Genomic DNA, 18,977 nt, shown 5'->3' on the forward strand with positions numbered 1-18,977 from the left:
ATTCAAGGCCAGGCTGGACAGAGCCTTGAGCAGCATGGTCTAGCGTGTGGCATCCCTGCCCATGGCAGGGGGTTGGAACTAGATGATCTTAAGGTCCTTTCCAACCCTAACTATTCTATGATTCTATGATAATTAGGATTTCTGTGGCATTGCTCTCCCTAGTGTTTCTGTCTGGATATCATAGATAAAACCTGCTGTTCTGGTTTTGGCTGGGATAGAGTTAATTTTGTTCCTAGTAGCTGGTGCAGTGCTGCGTTTTGGCTTTTGGCTGAGAACAATGCTGGTAACACACCAATGTTTTAGTTGTTGTGAAGCAGTGCTTACCCAGATTAAGGACTTTTCAGTCTCTCATGCTCTGCCAATGAGGAGGGGCACAAGAAACCAGGAAGAGGCAGAGACAGGACACCTGACCCAAAGCAGCCAAATTGGTATTCCGTACCACAGTACATCATGCCAAGTATATAAACTGGGGGGAGTTACCTGAAAGGGATCAGTCACTGCTCGGGTCAGGCTGGATATCAGTCAGGAGGTGATGACCAATTGTATTGTGCATCACTTGTGTTTATTGGGGTTTATATGTCTCTCTCTTTTTCCTATTATTGTTATTATAACTTACGTTATTTTAGTTATTAAACTGTCCTTATGTCAGCCCACACATTTTACCTTTTTTCAGTTCTCCTCCCCATCCCATCAGGGCGACAGGGGTGAGGGAGAGTTGATGACTGTGGTTAAAACACAACAGCCACTCAGCATGTTATGTTAGTTATGTGTTATGAAGCCCACTTTTAGTGACTTCTCTGTTGCTACCTTTAAGTTTAGGGTATTTAAATGCTTTTCTCAGCGCTATGTTCAGTGCCAGAAGCAGGTCACTAAATGACAAATGGTTTTGCATCAAATGTAGGGATTTTCCAGTTTTATGGAAATAAACTCAAGGTCTGACTGTAATTCAAACTACAACTTCTTTTATGTATACAGTGAATTTGTGTGCTTTAAATCTATCTTAATGGTATACCCATAAACTTTAAATTTACTGGTTTTGGTAAGAAATAAATTCCAGTAGCACATGTGGAACATTTAAGAGCAACTGAAACTGCATCCCAGTTTCTAGGCAGTAAAAGGCTTTATACTGTATTGATTGCCTGTTGTTTGAAAGAAGTACATTTTTTCCGCTGTGCAAGAAAATAGAGACAATTAATATTACGTACTTTTCACATGATGAATGCACGTGTCCCAGATGGAACCTGGCCATCTCATCTAATCATTGACCTAAGAAGCATGTTGACAGTTCTTCAAATCAGAAGATTTTCTGATACCATTCTTTAACATTTTATAGTTATATGACAAGCTGTGAGCTTCAGAATACTTGGATGTGGGACAGTAGTGACATTGTTTCCACTGTCCAAAGACAGTACACCATTTCAGTCAGTTTATTTCAGCTAGCTTTACTTCAAATGTACTTGCTATTTAATGAAACTAGCTGTGCTAATATGTTTTGCTTAGACACTACTGTTCTAAAAGCCATTAGCATCCTCATAAAATCGGTAGTAGTAAGAATATTTCTTTCCAGTCCCAGTTTCTGGGGAAGAAACAAACAACAAATAAACAGACTGTAACAGGAACAGTGCCAGAATGCCAAAACTGTTTTTTTTATTAGTAGCTAAAGCAGCAGTGAGAATAATCTCACAGTATCGCAGTACAAGATGCAGCAGCAGCAGAGGAATGACAGACACTAGAGGACTGAGGACAGATAAGCATAGATTTTGAGGTGCTTTGGCACACCTGACATTGCATTAGAACTGACATAGCTGATAAGCCCACCTAGGTGTGCCCTGGGCATTGTACATTGCTTTTTCTTTAAACTAACTTGCATGTAAGAGCTAATCAGTCCAGAACTAGTTATTAGTTTTTAGAAAGATTATTGCTAGAAGTGAAGGGCAAATGCTGACAGAATTGTTTGTTTCTAACATGAACTAAATAGACCTGGGTTTTTGTTTATTTTCAAATGACATAGTAAATTCTTATTGCTTTTTTGAAGTTAATTTGTGTTTGAAGTATTTAGAGAGAGCTAGAATAAGGGCTATCTTTATGTACAGATGCACACACACATGAATGGGTAAATATTCTAATAGTTTTTTTGAAAATTAGAATTTTGTTTATATACAGTTTAATGTATGCACACTTAACACAGAGACTGTTGTTTTGATATCAGTAAGGAGACCTGAAAAGTTGACAAGAAGTTAAATCTTAACCCAGTTACATTCTACATCAAGCGTTCAGACACACTGCCACAAAACAGAACTGAGGCTTGTTAGGGCAAGGAAGGACATAGTGAAAGGCTCTGGAGGCACTGAAACATTTCACAGAAAACATGACTGGAAATGGAGAATGCGTTGGCATTTTTTGATGTAGTAAAACAGAGTGAGTTTAACCTTCTGACAGGATGCAAACAAATATTTTGCAAGTGTAAAATTCTGCTTATAGGACAGATGGTCAGAGTTGGTTCCAGTGGTAGGTAAAGGACTAAATTGGTTATTAAGGGAATAGAAAGGGCATTGAATCTAAATGTAGCTCTGCTGCCTATTTTGAGTACACCAGAGCCCTGAAGAGCTATCACTCCTGCTGTGGTCACGGTGAGGTGAATGACTCCTAATACAAAACCTTGCACTCAGAACCAGCAGAACTTGCTTTTGCCCTTCACCTTCTCTAGCACCATTAAGAGCAGTATGCATGGGTCTCCAGAACCGCTTCTCTGTCCCACCACTGCTCCTAGTGGCAGGGGGCTCAGCTGTTGCTAGGAAAACGTACTCAGTGTTAAGGCAAGAGAAGCACTGATTAGGTGCAAGAAGTTGTGTTACAAAGAAAGCAGTTTATTTCAGAACATTGCTACAGTACTGCTTCTATCACAAATTTGACACATTCCAGATGGAAGCAAATGAAATGAACTAACCATCACTTTATAATGCTTACCTCTGCTCATTATAAACATATGCAAAGTACTATGTTGTATTTAATTTAAATACATTGAATGTGACAACTTGGTAATATTGAAAACAAATTTGAGAGTTGTGTTTATGGTACCATAATGATGTGTTTTTAAATTAATCATATACATTGAATTGAGTGAATGGTAATAAAAATTGGATTTTTTTTTTAATCTTTATTTTAACCTCTTTTTAACAGATTTCAGACAAAGGCTGTCATTTCTTCTTTTGAAATCTATTGACTTTATTTAAATAACAAATCTTCACAGTGTCGAGGGGAAAGGAACAAATATCCAAGGGACTTTTTAATTGCTAAAATGAATTGCTCCTTAAAATTTACTGTATATATGGAAAAGACATTTTAATTTTCAAAACTCCACTTCTTAGTGGTAAATATTTAGAAATGAAAACTTCAAAGCTGTGTTCTATTCAGTGTATTTACAGTAAAATGATAAACTGGATGCCAAACTCAAAGCATCTAGTGATTCTGTATGCAAACTTCTAAATATATATTAACTGTAAAAATGTGATGGGTTCTTCACTCCAAGTTGCCATTTTGAAGAAAATAATATCCTTTCAAAGAAAACGATACTATGACTTTTCCTTCAGAAGTGCTATGGGGCAAATATAAAATCTTTGCCAACATTACTGACTTAAGTACCTAGAGTTAGTAACTGTATAAATAATTATTTTAAAATAAAACAGCATTAAAATATTTATTTTTTTTTTAAAGTATTCTGAAGACTTGTCTTTTTTTTATTATCAAAAACAGGGGAACTGAGAAGTGAGATGGCAGAAGCTAATCCTGCCTTGAAGTTCTCTCCTAAAAGTGACTGAAATAGATATTTTGTGATTGTACTCTACTGTAAAATTGTATATTATGAGATACTTTAAAATTAACTGTACTAAGCTCTGGCAGAAGAAATAATAAAAAATAAAAACCTAGATGCCACTCAAACTTCACTAAATTGACAACAAATTAAATTTTATGATCTTGAAAGAATAACTGCTTGTCTGGAGATAAATTCTGAAGGAGAAAAAAGAAAAAGTGAAAATAATTCAGTAGTAATTTCCTTCATGATGTGGAAAATGAATAAGCCTGAATTCACATAATATTTAGCATTCTGAAGTGAATTAGTCAAGTAAGTAAACAAGTGTTTAGATATCTGAATAATGTCCTCAACATCAGTGGAACTTTTCCCTGACTAGTCATTTAGGTGTTTTTATCATCAGGCAAAAAATGTTACATTGAATTCTTAAATAACACTGTTTTGTAATTATACATCAAACACATACAGAGGGTTTTTTTATAGTAGTACAGGAATGAAAGAAACCCGGAGAGAATGGAAACAGACTATTAGAAAGCATTTAAGAATTTTTCCAGTTCATTGTTTCTTGAACCAAATAACTTTGGACACTTTCTTGAATTTTTCCTCTAGCAAATAAGCTAGGGAATCCTAATTGCTGTTATCTTGCGTAGAAATTTCTGTCTCTACAGTGGCTGTATTAAACAATATAATGATTTACAAAGTGTTGTCTATGTCAGATGCACTTCAAAGTGTTTATCAGTGTTTTAAATACTGTTACATTTGAAAATGTTGTAAATGCTATGGAAAATTAATTTCAGTTGTTATGAACAAGATAAGTCAAAATTACTGATCTGTTTCTTATTTCAGTGGGATAATATTAATAAAAAATACATGAAGAAATGGCAATTCTTTATCTTTTTCTTTTCTTTCATTTCAGCTGTATCTTGCGGCATTCCTGACTCCCCTGGCAATGGTTCAGTTATAGGTAATGAATTCACTTTGGGCAGTAGATTGATATATGAATGTAATGAGGGCTTCAAGCTAGAATCTAGTCAACAAGCAACTGCAGTGTGTCAAGAAGATGGATCATGGAGCAACAAAGGGAGGCCACCTGTTTGCAGATGTAAGTGGGCATGTATTTCTCAAGCATATTTCCCTTGAACTTTCTCATCTGCTAGTGATGTTTAGGTTTTCTGTGTATATATGCCCTGAACTTGCCATCAGGAAAATATAATCATTAAGTAAAGCAGAAGCCTATGCATTTGTTTAATAGAAAAAAAAACAAAACAACAAACCTTGTTTATATTCTTCAAAAAAACTGAATTAAAATTATTAGATAATTCAGTTTCATGTCTATTTTCTTCTTATGATTAATGTGCTTCTCCATTTTCACAGTAATGTTTCCAAGCACCAATTTATTTTAATATAGCTTCTAAATAAAAGCAAAAGCTATTTCTTAAAATACTGCTAGTGTAGATAATTAACCTGGATAGGAGTCCAGCAGCCCAAGCCTTTTCTCACTGAGGCCACCCCTGCACTCCCCCCACCAACACCTTGACTCCTGCACCCAATACACTCAGTCACCTTTTCTGTAGAGATGGCTGTCTTACTGTGATTCACTGTCACTCTTTTCTTCATACTTTCTGGACCAGTGAGTCTCATTATTATCCTCTGGACTATCTCCAGTTGGTGTACACCTTTGTTGAAGGACAGTGCCTAAAACTGTACAGAGCAGTTCCACAGAGTACATAAGAAAGATTATTCAAAAACAGCAGTGATCACACAGACATGCTCTGAATTCAGAGCCATGTGCCAAGGGAAGGCAGTGCTCCAGTGTATTGAGCTGCACTTCATTCTCTCAGGAAAAAAAAAAATGGACAAGCTACAGAAAACATAACTTGAATGGCTAATCAGAAAAAAGTATCAACAGATATTTTTTGGAGGGAAGATGCCAGTTAAACTAAATGGGCATTAAAAATACTGAATAAATGACATTGTATCTTCAGTGCAAAAAAAAACCCAACAAAACTTGTGTTACTGAAATGATCAAACTTAGTTAGAGAGTGACTACCCAGTTAAACAAAGCGCAACTTTCAAAATTAAAAGGATTTGTTTAACATTTATAATAGCCTTACAAAATACATATAATTTTTTCTCTTATTTTTTCTTTTCTAAAAGTGTATTCATTTCGAAAAAGAATGCCATTACTTCTAAAGCCAGAAGTGCGAAATTAAAATGCTAGTAATCTACTTGACAATATTAAAGCCAATATTTTCAAAACGTGTTGCTGTTCAGAGGCAGGAATGCATTACCCAAGGTTTCTTACTTGCAAAGTACAGAAAAGCTTAGATAATCTGCACAACAACCTGCTGTAAGGATAAATGTATATAGTTTCCAAAGATATAAACATCTCAGACTTGATGAGCAGCAAACACAGCACAGAAAGGTAAATGGTAAATAAATGAGTCCGTTTTATCCCGAGGTATATTAAAATAAAGGTTGAAATCTGTGCAGTTTCTTTTGCAAGTTATCTCTGATAATAACTCCTGAAGCAGATGTTTAAATTTCTTTCTTCTCATTAAAAGTATTTAGATCAGATTTGAATCATGAGAAACGATCTGTGTTGGTCATACAGCAAGATACAGATGAATCATAGACATTGAGCTATTGAATTTAATTGCATGAAATACCAATCAACAGATTCCTATTAAGACATCTTAACTGAATGACAAAGCAACATGCTTCAGTTATGCTACATAGAGATCTCTAGCGCAAGGGGAAGGGAACTAGAGATATCTATCCGTATTGCTATTGAAAGCCTTTATCAGGCAATACTTTAAACCAGGCCAGTACTTACTTTACAGTGACTATGTGGTTGTAACATTACATATGAATACAGGACAGTATACAAAAACTTTCTGCTAAAACCTGTAAATTAGTACATTACTGGTGGTCAGAGAAGTGACTGTGATGCGCACTTCCGGAAAACATCCCTTCCAAAAGGTGTAGATATATCCAAGTAATCTGAATAATCAAACAACTTTAACTATAGATGAGTACTGGTGTTTGCATGATTCCTTCCTTACTGTATGCCATATAAACCATGTCTGCGACCTTTTACACCAACTGACATCATTCAGATAATGATTTAAAAGAAAGGATGTACAAGCATAACAACAGATTTAGGATTTTAAGATGTAACTATAGTTATCTGAGAAACACTCTTTTACATATCATCAGCATTTTTACATACCTGTAAAGTCGTAAGTTTTCATCTTTCCAAGATTAAAAAAGAAAAAAAAAAAGAACAGTCTTTCGGGAATTTTTTTGTCAATTCAATTTCATCAGATACAATGTGAATTTTAATATTTTCTGCTATTATGGAAATACAGATGCTGGTTCTTGCAATGACAAGCTAAAAAAGGAAAAGAACAGAAATGAAATTTCCTTCCTCTCCTTTGTATGGTATAATGTCTTGCTCTTATTGTATGAAATTCCACCATTATAGCACAATTATTACATTTTATGGCTAATTATTGAAAATTATTTTTCCTATTATTAGTGACCTGCTTTCTTCAGAATGTTCAAGTGCAGAGAAGTAAGATCTTCCAAAACAGAGGCTGGAAGGTGGAAATAGAAAAGTACTTAGCTGTCAATGCAAAATTTAGATGTGCTGTCCCTAAATTCAATCGAGAGGTGAACTTGGATATCCAACTTATTTACTTAATGGAGAGATTCATGCTCAGGATAGTATCTGTAACTATACTGTAAAGAAACAAAAATATTTAGAAGTGTTGGTGAGGGTCAATCCATTCATAGAATCATATAATCACAGAATAGTTAGGGTTGGAAAGCACCTTAAGATCATCTAGTTCCAACACCTCCCCCCCCCACCATGGGCAGGAACACCTCACACTAAACCATGTCACCCAAGGCTCTGTCCAGCCTGGCCTTGAACACCTCCAGGGATGGAGCATTCACAACTTCCCTGGGTAACCCATTCCAGTGCCTCACCATCCTTACAGTAAAATACTTCCTCCTTATATCTCATCTAAACTTCCCCTGTTTAACTCATTACCGCTTGTCCTATCACTACAGTCCCTAATAAGTCCCTCCCCAGCATCCCTATAGAGCTCCTTCAGATACTGGAAGGCTGCTATGAGGTCTCCACACAGCCTTCTCTTTCTCCAGGCTGAGCAGCCCCAACTTCCTCAGCCTGTCTTCATACGGGAGGTGCTCCAGTCCCCTGATCATCCTCGTGGCCCTCCTCTGGACTCGCTCTAACAGTTCTATGCTCTTTTTTATGTTGAGGATACCAGAACTGTGCAGAGTACTCCAAGTGAGGTCTCACAAGAGCAGAGTAGAGGGGCAGGATCACCTCCTTCGACCTGCTGGTCACGCTTGTTTTGATGCAGCCCAGGATAGTTGGCTTTCTGGGCTGCGAGGACACACTGCCCACTCCTGTTAAGCTTTTCATCGACCAACACCCCCACGTCCTTCTCTGCAGGGCTGCTCTGAATCTCTTCTCTGCCCAACCTGTAGCTGTGCCTGGGATTGCTCTGATGCAGGTGTAGGACCTTGCACTTGGTATGGTTAAGCTTCATAAGAGACACTTCTTTTGGTTTTTGCATTTTTTATTTATATTGTTAAATAATTTTCACCATGTTATTGTTTACCTGTGTGTCTTTCTCCTTTTCCTGTGAAATTCCTCCAATTTGGAAATATATGTTTTTCAGTGTTCTAGAAGCGATTTCACTTTTTTCACCTAGTACAGGGTTTTTTGCTTTGGGTAAAACATTTCAAAACTGATAGAAATGAGAACAGAAGTAGTACATTTTTGCGTGAACATCCTTGTGATTTGTACTATCTACACTTCATATGCTGAAGATGACAAGAATAATTCTCTTTTGGGGAGTCACTAAATATATTTTCTTAGGGTTTTTGATTTCTTGCTAGTTTGAGATGCTGTACAGTCCCAGTGTTTGCACCAAGGAGAGTTTAAGTATGTATGATACTTTTAGAAGTACTGGGTGAATGTTAGCACATCATTTTTTATGAGTAAAGCATCACTTTTATGACAAAGCAGAGCAAAATGTTCTCTGGACCAGCAGGAAACATTCCTTTAATACAGGTGTGTTTTCATGCTAGAAAATATCTAATGCAAATTCTTAATATTATAATTATGAATAATGCTTAGTTTTAGAAATTTGATAGACATGTAGTAAAAAAAGATGTACAGACACTTGACCACTTTAAATTAATGGAAATATAACCTTTTTTATTCCATAGGAAATTTGCATGCCTAAGGCTGCTTTAAGAAATATACAGAAAAGAGTATTAAAGTAGGATCTGGTTAATGAAAGCAGAACTTCCAGTTGCATGCACTGTCTGTGCTTTTTGACCAGATCTAAGGAACTAATTTAAACTATTTTGTGAGAGGGTAAAAAAACACAATGACAGCAAATGTTATGATTTATGTCCATGTTTCTCTTCCTGAGATCAGGAGACTGAGTGTGTTGCAAGATCACAGTGGCTTTTTTTTTTATTTCTCTGATTATGCCAAGGTAGCCTACTGGTTCTCTAAAACCAAGTAACATATTTTGTGAACCAAGAGTAGGAATGTATACAATATTATACTATATTTCCATATAAGTACATCTACAATGTGCCCATATAGGTCATACTCCATATGTGTTCGTGCTGAGACCTGCACCAACATATGTATATTAACAAAAATACTGCTGAAATACGATAACTTTTAGCCTCAATTCTCACTTGCTTTTCTTTTTATAGAAGTAAATGGGTGCATAACCTGGGAAATTGAGTTTGTGGTTAATTAATTTTTGTAAGATTTTAGTTGTCTGGGATGGTCCCAATAATGGCATAACTATTGCTGTTTCCCATTGCACCTTTAATGTACTTGTTCAGAGATTTAAATTGGTTCCTTCATTGGGTTATGTAATTTCTCTGATATCAAACATTTTAAAGAGCAGCTAATGTTACCTTTGCAAAATACACATATTGCAGGTTTTATTGTAGATATCTTCAGAAGCTCTGGCGTGCTGAGCTGTAACTGTGATGGTTCAGACACTGATTGGAAAATAGTTAGAAATCTTATAAGATTTTTAATAGTTTTCAATATGCCTGTACAATGACTAGTTATAGAACTATGAATTGTAAGTAGTTCTGGAAGAAAGCCTCAGTCATATTACAAATGCGAAAAGGAATTTGTCAATATAATAAGGCAAAGATTCAGCACCAGCTCATCATAGATATTGTGCAACTGCTGGGGTTTTTATTTGCTAGTATATTTAGAACACTGTACCAAATAATTCTCCTAATGTTTTCTTTAATAAATCTTAAATATATTGAATGACAAAAAAGCACTTTTTTTTTTTGCTATTCTGTAGTTTTGGTTTCGTTTGTAGCTTTTTTTTTCTGTTTTCTACTAGCATACTGAAGCTACCAACTTGCTAAGGTGATCCTATTTTGTTCCTTCATTCTGCGGTGTATGGGATTATTTGGTTTCCTACTGTCTTCTTATTTTCCTAATACTTAGGAATTTAAACCACACTAGTCTCTCAAGCATAATATACAACTTGACCTTAATCTTCCTTTTTTTTAAACTAATAATGAATTTAGTCAAAAGGGTATATTTGAACAATATAGTTCTCATTATTGTTTTATAAATTCAACAAAGAAGTAAGAGAAAAATGCTCTTTCCCTTTCCTTATGGCTGTTTAACTACCTGCTGAAAATGGCAACTAAGTATCAGATGGCATTACACTTCCAATTAAGTTTAGCAAGTTCCTGTAATTGAGATATTTTTCCATCATATATGTTGCATTTGTCTTTTTTCTCCCTGGAAACAAGAATTACATTCAGAGTCACAATATTTAAGATATTCCTGGAATAGCGTAAGATGTACATTTTGCTTATTAAACAATACAAAAAGATAAGCAAAGGCTTGTAGACAGAAGGACAACTCAATATGAGGGTAGAGTCAGTCTTCTGGTATTGAGACTCTAGGAATTCAGCCTGTTTTATCGGCAACCTGGAGAAAAGGATAGAATGAACCCTTATCAAGTTTGCTGATGATATGAAGTGGGGGGGAGAGTACCGATACCCCTGAAGGCTGTGCTGTCATTCAGTGCAACCTTGTGTAATGGATGGGAACCTAGCTGAGAGTTGTTTCGTTCTCATGACTGAGAGACATAACAAAGTATGTTTTTGTCACCATGTATTTGGTAGAGTATATATATTCATGGTGACTGTTTGTCAGAAAGAGGCAGGAAAGCGTAGGTGTGCAGCTCTTCTACGACCTTCATACTTGGTCATACTAGAGCTCCCGGCCAATGCTCTTGGTGTGGACAACAGTCAGTTCATGAGAAACTGCATGGCCCCGCAAGTAAACACAGATGTCCCATAAAGCTGGCTGTTTTCCTAAGGGTATAAATACAGGACCCTCTTGTGGCCAAATCCAAAGCCTCACCTGTGAGTGGACACAGTGCATGGGAATTTTCCTAATTATCTGAGACTCCTGGCATTGGCTGCTATGGGGCTTCCCAGCTTGAAGTGTGGGCGTGGATGATGATTCAAAGGTAATTGGTGATGTATTTCTTTTTGATCTCTGTTCTCTCTATGCAGTAATGATTTGATGCATTGCTAATTTTTCTCTGTACTTATATATATGTTATTTGCTTTCTTGTGCTTATTTACTATATATGGAGAGATATATACCTGATTCACGTTAGTGTGATTGTTTGCTTTAATGAGCTTATTTCCTTTAGTGTGCAGTTTAATAAACTGCATATTATACCACTAGCATTAATGATTTTGTGGCATACTCTGCCTGTCAGCAGAACACCTTGATAGGTTGGAGAACTGGGTGGAGAGAAACCTAATGAGGTTCAACAGGGGCAAGTGTAGGGTGCTGCACCTGGGGAGGAAGAACCCCAAGTACCAGTGCAGGTTGGGAGCTGACCTACTAGAGAGCAGTTCAGCTGAGAAGGACGTTGGAGTATTGGTGGATAATAAGCTGACTATGAGGCAGCCGTGTGCCCTTGTGGCCAGGAGGCCAGTAGTATCCTGGGGTGCATCAGGAGGAGTGTGACCAGCAGCTCAAGGAAGGTGATCCTGCCCCTCTGTAGCGAGACCACATCTGGAGCACTGGGCTCTTTCAGTAAAAGACAGGGAGCTGCTTGAGAGGGTCCAGTAGAGAGGCCACAAGGGTGATCAGGGGTTTGGAGCATCTCTTTTATGAGGGACTGTGGGAGCAGGGCCTGTTTAATCTAGAAAAGGCTGAGAGGGAATCTCATTAATGGATAAAAATATCTCAAGGGTGAGTGCCTGGAGGATGGTGCTAGACTCCTTTCAGTGGTGCCTAGTGACAGGACAAGGGGCAATGGCCATAGACTGAAACACCCTCAACATGAGGAAGAACTTCTTCATTTTGAGGATGGCAGAGCACTGGAACACGCTGCCCAGGGAAGTCGTGGCATCTCCCTCTGGAGATACTCAAAACCCGTCTGGATGTGTTACTGTGTAGCCTGCGCTGGGTGGCCTTACCTTGGCAGGGGTTTGGACTAGATGATCCTCAGAGGTTCCTTCCAACCCTAATGATTCCGCTAATCTGTAAATCTGTATATTGATAGTGCAGTGTGTTTGTTGACCGGAAAAGCAATTAAATAGGATAACAAAATTGCAAAGAATTAATCATTGTTAAGAGTTTAAAAGCTGAGCACATTACTGCACAAATTCTTGTTAGATTTTAGTTGATGTAGTTGAACATTTCTTGTTTTATTTTTTTGGTTATTGCCAATATTTGTGTAGTAAACATTTTGCTTAGTGACTTTTTGCCCAAGTCTTGAGTAGCAAATATACTTGGGCTCATAGAGCAACTAATTTTTTGTCTTTTTTTTTATGGTAGGTATATCTCATTATGAATTCCCTGCTTTTGGGTCTATTCAGAATTATCCGTATATGGAGATTGTCATGTCATTAAAATAGGTAATCTTAATCACAATTTCAAATTACAATTATGTTTACTGACCTATGGTCAGAAACCTGTGGGGTTTTTTTGTAAAGCAATATTTTTCATACGTTTCTGTATCAAAGTACCTGGAGAAAAGAGAGAACATGTTCCCATCTGTGAGATACTGAGATCATCCCTTACAGAGTTTCATGTAAATGGCAATTTAAATAGTGCCCAACCCATAGTTTGCAAGAGAGAGACTGAGAGAAGCAAATTGATGCACTCATTCATAAACCATGTGCACAAAATCAAGCATCTGTTAATACGTTTTTTTGTTGCTGTTGTTTCTTGAAGGATGGGGAAAATAATCAGTCTCTGTAAAATTAAAATTTTTCAAGCAACAGTTTTAGTTGATTACATCAATGCCGTCTGGAAGTATATCCTGTACTCAGTAACATCTTCAATTACAAATTGCACAATCATGTATCAGAATCCGACAGTTGTTTGTAAAGTGTACTTGCAACAAGATTCTAAGTATATTTATAGCTAAAGAAAGAAGAAATTATTTACTAACCTCAGTATGGAGAGTGGTTATTTGCATAGCCTGAAATAGCTGAGCCTTGTATCTCCAAGTGTCTGAAGTTCTCCCCTATGGTTAAGACTAAAAGTTTTACTTTTAAACCAAGTAAGAAGCTTGCTTTCATCTTTGAAAGAATCAGTTAAAATATTGCTTGAAAGTAGAAGTGATAAAAACATTACATTTAGGGGTATTGAGAACATTTTGTGTTTTCTTACAGGCCTATATTAATTTCACTGCAAGGTATAAATTGAAGCACTTTGATATGCTTCTTCTATTTAACAACAAATATGAGAAAAACTGTTTCTTGGTTAATAATTTGTAATATTTGAGTAGCTGTGAAGCACAATTTAATATCAGTGTCAAATTAAATTATATTAAGGAGTAGGGAGTACTCCTTTAACCTGGGAAACTGTTCATCACTAGTCAGAATATTCTTATAAAGGCCAAAGTGAAGAACTGTTATGTTTCAGAGTGACTATATGTTGGCAGTCCTTCCTAAGATATACTGAAAAAAAATCTAAGAAAATAATCTACAAATTCAACTCAATATAACCTTATATCTGGCTTTTGAAGTTCTTCAGATGATTTTCCCTTCATAAATTCTTGTACATCTTCACAGGTACATTGTGTGGTGCCAGTTCTGTGTTTCCTGTATGCTAGAATTTACCATGATTAAGATAACTGTTGGAAAAGGTAGATGTATAATTCTAGTATTATCAAGGGTATTCTGAAAAGTGGTGGATATCTAAAGTTTAACAGGATTTTTGCTTCTATCATTTTCCCTGTAATTCAGTGTCTGAAATAGTCTCTTTAATCACACATTCATACTTGTGATAAAATCACTTTATACCTCTCAGACAGCATAAATCCTGCAGATCATGTAACTTTTTTCATCAACTTATTCATCCTTTCTGTAGTAGAATGGTGTAAATTTATTATAAGGTTTTGTGGTTTAAGCACTAAACCACAATATAAGATAAATGAGAATCAGACTCTTCTCATTTCTTCATTATAGTTTGAGGTTTTTACACACTTTCTCCTAATAGCTTTTGACTTACACTAAATAGTGTAGTTATATTAGTATATTGTACAAAATATCAGAGGTAATGATTCCTAAGTATACCAAATATTTACAAAATGTATCGCCTCTTTTTAGCAAAATATAAGGAAAACAAATGAGAAACTAAATTCCTCTTACCTGTTTGTTTGTGTTTCTTTGGAAAATATAGCTTTTGTAAGTGTTGCTGGGGCAGTAGTTTCTTCTAAAGTATTCTTGGGATATAAGCAGACACTAACTCATTCCGACTTCTTCTATAGCAGGGAAATTCTGAACTACAAATATGGAATAAGAAACCAAATAAAGATATTTTTAATAATCATAAATATTTTTATAAAACTAGTCGAATCTTTACAGAGACATAGGCACATCAAGAATTCATGTCATTGTGAATGCTGTAAATAGTTTGTGCATATTACCTTGAATTGCATTGTATCAGATTGAAACTGAAAAATATTTCAAAATACTGTATGTGGTAAGCCTTGTGAAAAATATAAACTAAAGATCTTGTCTACTGGCATCTTTATGTTTTTGCATCAGATATTCTAAACTGTAATATAATAATTTTCCTGAATATCCACAATATACCATTACTAATCTTTATAATAATTAGTATTTTAAAGTGTATTAGCAGCTTTTATGTCAGCCTGTTAAAGCTTGTTAGAGCTATTCTAAAGTGTCATGGATTAGAAAATAAAGCATCATATGAGCCTTTGCAAAAATGGTACAGCATTATTTGCTTTTCCTCTTACATTATCTGTAGGTCTGTGATGTGTTTTGTCTCTGAAAATTTTAAGTAAATTGCATTAGATAACATAACTCTGTGTCATTTTCTGCTGCGTTTCACTAAATTAAAATAAGCTACCAACTGCTTCTCGATTTGTAATGCTCATTGTATGATGTTCATTATTTTTCCTGGAACTTGTATTTTAAGAATGCATATGGTATGGTCAATTATATATTGCAAAACTTCTACCAGTAAGGCAAGACATACATCTATGAATAAACTTGGGAGTAGAATGCTAATATTTGTCTTTTCTTCACAGCTGTAACTTGCCCCAGCATAGAGACTCTGGTCTCAGAACATGTTGTCTGGAGACTGATTTATGGGTCACTGAATGAGTATGGAGCTCAAGTCATGCTCAGCTGCAGTCCTGGATATTATTTATTGGGCCGAAGACTCATACAGTGTAGGACTAATGGAACCTGGAGTGTAGGCAATGAAAGGCCAAGCTGTAAGGGTAAGAAACATACTTGTTTACAGAATATCCTGTGCTTCTTAATGCATATATTTTATTTTATAAATATCAAAGCTTTTTAAGCAATATTCTGCCATCAGTGTCCTACTTGTAAGCAAATTTTCATTAACTTGTTGAAATTAATTGATTCAAACTCTTTATGTGTAAAATACAACATATTTCTTACAAGAAGTATGAAGTCTTAATGAATCCACATGCCCCCAAACTTTGTTTCTTCTTTTTCCAGTGTGTTATTTGCTTTGGTTGGGGTGAATATTTGGCACAGCAGCTAGTTGTGCTGCCCTTAAAGCAGGAACTTTTCCTACATTAGAGTAGTACTTAAATAGGTACTCTATTTCAGTTCCAGGGCATCACAGAAGATCCCTGTATCTGAAGGAAAATAGGCAACTGACAGGCCTAGCATACTAAGCAGAACTGAAAACAAAACTCTAGGAGCTCAAATTTTCTGAGTAGTACGTAGCTTCAGTGAGCTATTCAAGTGGAGTGTCTCATCCTGAAAGAGTTGATTTCTTTTCTTTTTAGAGAGTGACTTTTTTTTTCCAAAATTCAGTGAAGTTTCTGATGTTAGGTGAAGTTTTTAATATTAGAAGATATTTGTGAATGGATATTCTGAAACAAGCTAATTCAATAAGAGAACTTTATGGCAGCACTGTAGAAAAAAAAATCTTGGAATCAGGTGCACAGCTTACTAAATTATACCTTCTGGTCTTTTTAAGAAAAGAGAACAGTATCATTCTGCTATGTCAAACTCTGCTAAGGCTTCAGACATGTCAATTATACCTTCTAATATACGGTACCAGAATATTTTGTATGGTTCTATGATGCTGATATCAGAATGAACATAAACAGCAATAGCTTTTCTTATTCCAAATAAATGGTGGAGCAAAGCCTTCAGTATGATATACACATAGTGACAAACAGAAGACAAAATTTATTTGCTTAAATGCAAGCAATAAAATTAAATTAAATACAATGCAGTTATGAGACAAATTACACTATCTAAGCTGGTTGATACTAAAAACAACATGGAGTAGAATCTCAGACTTCTTCAACAGCACCTGGAGGCTTGAAAAAACACCCAAAGTCATCTCAAAAGGTACTGAATCACTCCCAAGGGTGATTCAAGCATAAATTCACACAGTCTGTTACTGGGAAGTATGTGGCTGCAAACCTAAGGCATAGAAGTTATAGAAGCGGTATTAGAGAATTCTGTTAGTATTAGAAAAGAAAAAAAAAAACAAGAGAAAAGAGAACAATGAAGAACAATTTACACCATTTAACTGAAAATAATTTAAACCAATATTTATTTTCTAGAAAAAAAAATTAAGATATTTTTAGAACAAGGCTGAAAGCTCTACCTGTAACAGCAATCAATACAATGCATGTATACATTGGAGAGACATCAATTTGATAGGTGGACGACTTGGTGGATAAAGAGCTGGCTTGATGCAAAGAGTTCTGGTTAATGGCTCAGTGTCGAGCTGGAGACGAGTGGTGTCCGTCAGGGATCGGTGTTGGGACCAGTCTTGTTCAACATCTTTGTCGCTGACATGGACAGTGGGATTGAGTGCGCCCTCAGCAAGTTTGCCGATGACACCAAGCTGTGTGGTTCGGTTGATACGCTGGAGGGAAGGAATGCCATCCAGAGGGACCTTGACACACTTGTGAGGTGGGCTGAGGCCAGCCTTACAAAGTTTAACCATGCCAAGTGCAAGGTCCTACACCTGGGTCGGGGCAATCCCAGGCACAGATACAGGTTGGGCAGAGAAGAGATTCAGAGCAGCCCTGCAGAGAAGGACTTGGGGGTGTTGGTTGATGAGAAAATGAGCATGAGCCAGCTCCAGCGTGTGCTCGAAGCCCAGAAAGCCAACCGTATCCTGGGGTGCATCAAAAGGAGCATGACATAAAAAGGACATGGAACTGTTGGAATAAGTCCAGAGGAGGGCCACGAGGATGATCAGGGGACTGGAGCACCTCCTATATTAAGACAGGCTGAGGAAGTTGGGGCTGTTCAGCCTGGAGAAGGAAAGGCTGCGTGGAGACCTCATAGCAGCCTTCCAGTATGTGAAGGAGGCCTATAGGGATGCTGGGGAGGGACTCCTCATTAGGGACTGTAGTGATAGGACAAGAGGTAATGAGTTAAACAGGGGAAGTTTAGATGAGATATAAGGAGGAAGTATTTTACTGTAACGATGGTGAGGCACTGGAATAGGTTGCCCAGGGAAGTTTTGAATGCTCCATCCCTGGTGGTATTCAAGGCCAGGCTGGACAGAGTCTTGGGTGACATGGTTTAGTGTGAGGTGTCCCTGCCCATGGCAGGGGAGTTGGAACTAGCTGATCTTAAGGTCCTTTCCAGCCCTAACTGTTCTATGCTTCTATACATGAAAGCAGTGTATTTGATCTTATCTAAATGATGATGGGGTGTGGAATTATGTTGGTTCTGGTTTACTCCTGTAGTTTTGTTCAGAGAAAATTTTCTTTCTGAAAAATACTCAGTTGGAAAAATAAGGTGACTATTTTATATCTCTTATAAACTATTGATATTTTTACCAGTTTTCTTTTCATATTTAAATTTAGAGGGTGGAGGTTTTTTTCTGTTAACTGCAGTTGTGCCCCTTTTAAGCACAGATGGTAAAAAAAAACAGGTTTTTGTTTGCTGCCTAATATGCAGCTACTGTTCAGCAGCTGAGAAGTTTTTGAAAAGCTAGTTCTTGACCAGCTTCTACAATTACAGAATTTTTATGGAAGTAGTAAAAGGGGTGACCCACATGCGATGCTTTTAACGAAAAGCAAAGCATTAGGTAGATAGATACAGAAACTCAGGGATTTGCTGATTGAAAATACATTAGTTTATTCATAAGACAGGTACATTATTTTTCATTCTGATAGAGGACTGATTAGGATTGAATTATGGCAAACTTCGTTCTCCAAGAGATGTTCAGTAATATTTCCTCTGGATATAGATCATTAGTATCCAGAAATACACTGTAGAGGATTTTGAGGAGCCTACTGTTTACTTTCTTTCTGTCATACACATGCTAAGGATAGGATATATAGAGTCTGTTCATATATCTAAAGCAGCAGGAAAGCTAATTGAAACACTGATGGTAAGGCATTTAGATTATCAATATGTACTTGAAAGTAGTATTTCTAAAGAAATTGTAAAACATCAAACTGAGGGGGTTCAGGATTGAGAGAGACCTAGCTAGTAAATTTATTTTACTTGGTTAAGAATATGCTGAACAGCTGCCTAACTTGTCAGGTGGCTCATCATTCAGGTAGTTTAATTATTTTTAACTTGAATGATTGTAATTAAA

General features: G+C 36.5%; 1 protein-coding gene across 1 annotated transcript in view; it reads left to right on the forward strand.

The window, feature by feature from the left end:
• LOC130606014 (CUB and sushi domain-containing protein 1) overlaps positions 1-18,977 on the forward strand; it is a gene marked incomplete at its 5' end in the record, with an annotated part of 426,016 nt that overhangs the window by 347,589 nt on the left and 59,450 nt on the right. The window contains 2 exons of the mRNA XM_057421927.1: positions 4,728-4,913; positions 15,448-15,642. Of these exons, the coding sequence (XP_057277910.1) occupies positions 4,728-4,913; positions 15,448-15,642 (381 nt within the window). The remainder of the gene's footprint in view (positions 1-4,727; positions 4,914-15,447; positions 15,643-18,977) is intronic.

The sequence above is a fragment of the Pezoporus wallicus genome, unplaced genomic scaffold (assembly GCF_028554395.1).
Source record: "Pezoporus wallicus isolate ANWC-B61680 ecotype Strahan unplaced genomic scaffold, APGP_CSIRO_Pwel_v1 contig_6672, whole genome shotgun sequence".
NCBI lineage: Eukaryota > Metazoa > Chordata > Aves > Psittaciformes > Psittacidae > Pezoporus > Pezoporus wallicus.